The following is a 2,536-nucleotide window of genomic DNA, read 5'->3' as shown; positions in this document are numbered from 1 at the left end:
TGCTCCCGGCTCGAATCCTGGCCAGGGCCCTTTCCCTTCCTTCTGCCCCCAGCCCGGAGCGCAGCCCGGTCCCCTCGCCTCCAGCCCCGAGCTCGGTCTGGCCCCTTCCCTCCTCCCCGCTGTCCCCGGGCCCGTGGCCCGGAGCCGATCCCTCACGGCTCTCTCTTTCCCCCCGCTGCAGAAGAAGCCCGCAGCGAAAGGTGGCAAAAAAAAGAAGCAGGTGTTGAAGTTTACCCTGGACTGCACCCACCCCGTGGAGGATGGCATCATGGACGCCGCCAACTTTGTGAGTGCGGGGCCTCTCCGCCGCCCCAGGGACGGCCCTGCTGCCCCACCGGGCCTCCCGGGGGGGTGCTGCTGGCTCCGCTCCCAACAGTACGCTGGTGAGCTCGGCCCAGCAGCCCCCGCCGCCCATGCTCTCTGTTTCTGCCCCTCACCACAGTGCAGCGTAAAAGCCTGCAGCGCTGGGAAACACCCTCCAGACAAAGGGAACCCGGGTGGTGCTGGCAGCTATGAGATGTTTATTGTTTTAAAACACTTTGTAGTTGAAGTGCAAGCATTTTCCCTCCCTGTCAAATAGTATTACCATTCATCCTTCTTGGGGTGAGTTTTCTGTTATGCTGTGAGGAACGGTGAGGGCAGGGAGCACTGTGTTTCAGCGCTCTCTGATGAGCCTGTTTTCGTTCAAACCGTGCTCGACTGGGTTTCAAGCGCAGGGCTGTGGCTGAGGTGTCCTCATAGGATCTTAACCCAGCCATCACTTCACTGGCTGTGCCCTCAGAAGGCAGGAAACATGTGCCTACCTCGTTAATCTGATGCATTTGTGCTTGAGAACCTCACTTATGCACAACTCTGAATGGGCCAGTTGGATTAGTTGTGGAAAGTGCTGGCAGGCTCGGAGCCTCCTGGCCTGCAGGAAGGCAGTTTTCCTCTGCTTCCCCTGGACATAACAGCACTTCTCTCTCTTCCCCAGCTCTAACAAAAAGCCGAAGCGCTGGGCATGGGCAAGCTGAGGAAGCCTTCTCCGGCGGGAGCTTGCAGCCCCAGCTCAGCGGTGGTGTTCCTCTCTTGCAGGAGCAGTTCCTGCAGGAAAGGATCAAGGTGAACGGCAAAGCGGGAAACCTGGGAGGGGGTGTGGTGACCATCGAGAGGAGCAAAAGCAAGATCACGGTCACATCGGAGGTCCCGTTCTCAAAGAGGTGAGGTGGCGGTGCAGCCCCGTGTCCCAGCAGTGCCAGTTGCTGTCACAAGATTGCTGCCAGTTCCCAGAGCCGTGGTTGGTCGCTGCCGGCAGCAGTTGGCCCTCGGTGGGGGATCATAGAATCGTTTCGGTTGGAAAAGACCTTTAAGATCATCAAGTCTGGTTGTTCAGATGGGAGCCTGATTGCCAGCATTCAGACAGGAGCCTGGTGGGCAGGAGGGACTGGTAGTGAAGAGATGTCTCGGTGCAGGAGTCGTGCCAAGCAAGACTCTTGGTTAAACGCCGTGTGATGCTCGGTGCAGCGGCTGCTTGTTCTCACATGATCTTTCTGAGAGAGATACGTGGTCAATGTTCTTGCTGGGAAGGCCGGTGGGGTGGGCATCCGGGGAGGACGCGCAGCTGAAAGGGTGTCAAGTGCGGAGTTTAGGGGTTGATCTGCAGCCAAGCTCTTCTACTCCTCGTCCTGCTGGGCTTCTGCCCACTGCCTGCTTCTCGTGGCTGCCCACTCTTTTCCTGGCTTCGATAAACGTGGTTTTTGCTGTGACAGAGACAGCACTGTGAGGCAGCTGGAGGTCTAAAATGGTGGGAAGAGGAAAACCGTGTGTGGTGTTGGGGCAGTGCCCTGCTCTGTAAGCATCCATGTTTCAGCTGATGCGGTTTCTCTGTGTGGGTGCCGCACCCGGCACGTCCCTGCAGCCGCTGTTGGAGCTGGCAGCAGTTAGCTGCCATCTAAGCGGAGGTTCACTGCAGCGTGTTGAACTAGTGGCATGGGAATACGGTGCTGTGGTTTCAGCCTTGAAGGGTGAGGGGAGGGAAATGATTTCCTAAGCTCCGTGTCGCGGCATTGCTGGTGTGATTCCCCCGGCGGTGTTGTTTCCTGGTGGAAACTTTTCTGGGATGCGGCTGATAGGATGCATTGCTCCCAGTGGTGGTGGAAACCCATGGGAATGGGGGTTTGTGTTTGCTGGAGTTGCCGTGTGGGTTTGCAGGGGGATGGGGTGTCCTGGCGAGGCTGCTGGGTGCCGCCAGAGGAACGCTGCGGGTCTCGGGGCGCAGAACCGCCTTCAGCCAGGCTTCTCCCCGCAGGTACCTGAAGTACCTGACCAAGAAGTACCTGAAGAAGAACAACCTACGGGACTGGCTGCGTGTGGTGGCCAACAGCAAGGAGAGCTATGAGCTGCGCTACTTCCAGATCAACCAGGATGAGGAGGAGGAGGAGGAGGAGGATTGAGCCGGCTCTCTGCCGCTCCTGCATTTTGTACAGTTTTGCTTTCCTGGAATAAACGGCGGGGAGAGTTGTTGATCCCCCGCGCTCCGCTGGCGGCGGCGGGCCCC

General features: G+C 58.6%; 1 protein-coding gene across 1 annotated transcript in view; it reads left to right on the top strand.

Moving 5' to 3' along the window:
• Positions 1-2,499, top strand: part of RPL22 (ribosomal protein L22) — a 4,017-nt gene extending 1,518 nt beyond the window's left edge. Inside the window, exons 2-4 of the mRNA XM_009889692.1 lie at positions 53-286; positions 1,075-1,199; positions 2,288-2,499. Coding sequence (XP_009887994.1) covers positions 53-286; positions 1,075-1,199; positions 2,288-2,432 — 504 coding nt within the window. The 3' untranslated portion in view covers positions 2,433-2,499. The remainder of the gene's footprint in view (positions 1-52; positions 287-1,074; positions 1,200-2,287) is intronic.
• Positions 2,500-2,536: the final 37 nt, after the last annotated feature.

This window comes from Charadrius vociferus, unplaced genomic scaffold, assembly GCF_000708025.1.
Source record: "Charadrius vociferus isolate BGI_N301 unplaced genomic scaffold, ASM70802v2 scaffold477, whole genome shotgun sequence".
NCBI classification, from domain to species: Eukaryota; Metazoa; Chordata; class Aves; order Charadriiformes; family Charadriidae; genus Charadrius; species Charadrius vociferus.
Note: the sequence above shows the minus strand (reverse complement) of the source record. Positions and strands in the feature narration are given on the sequence as shown.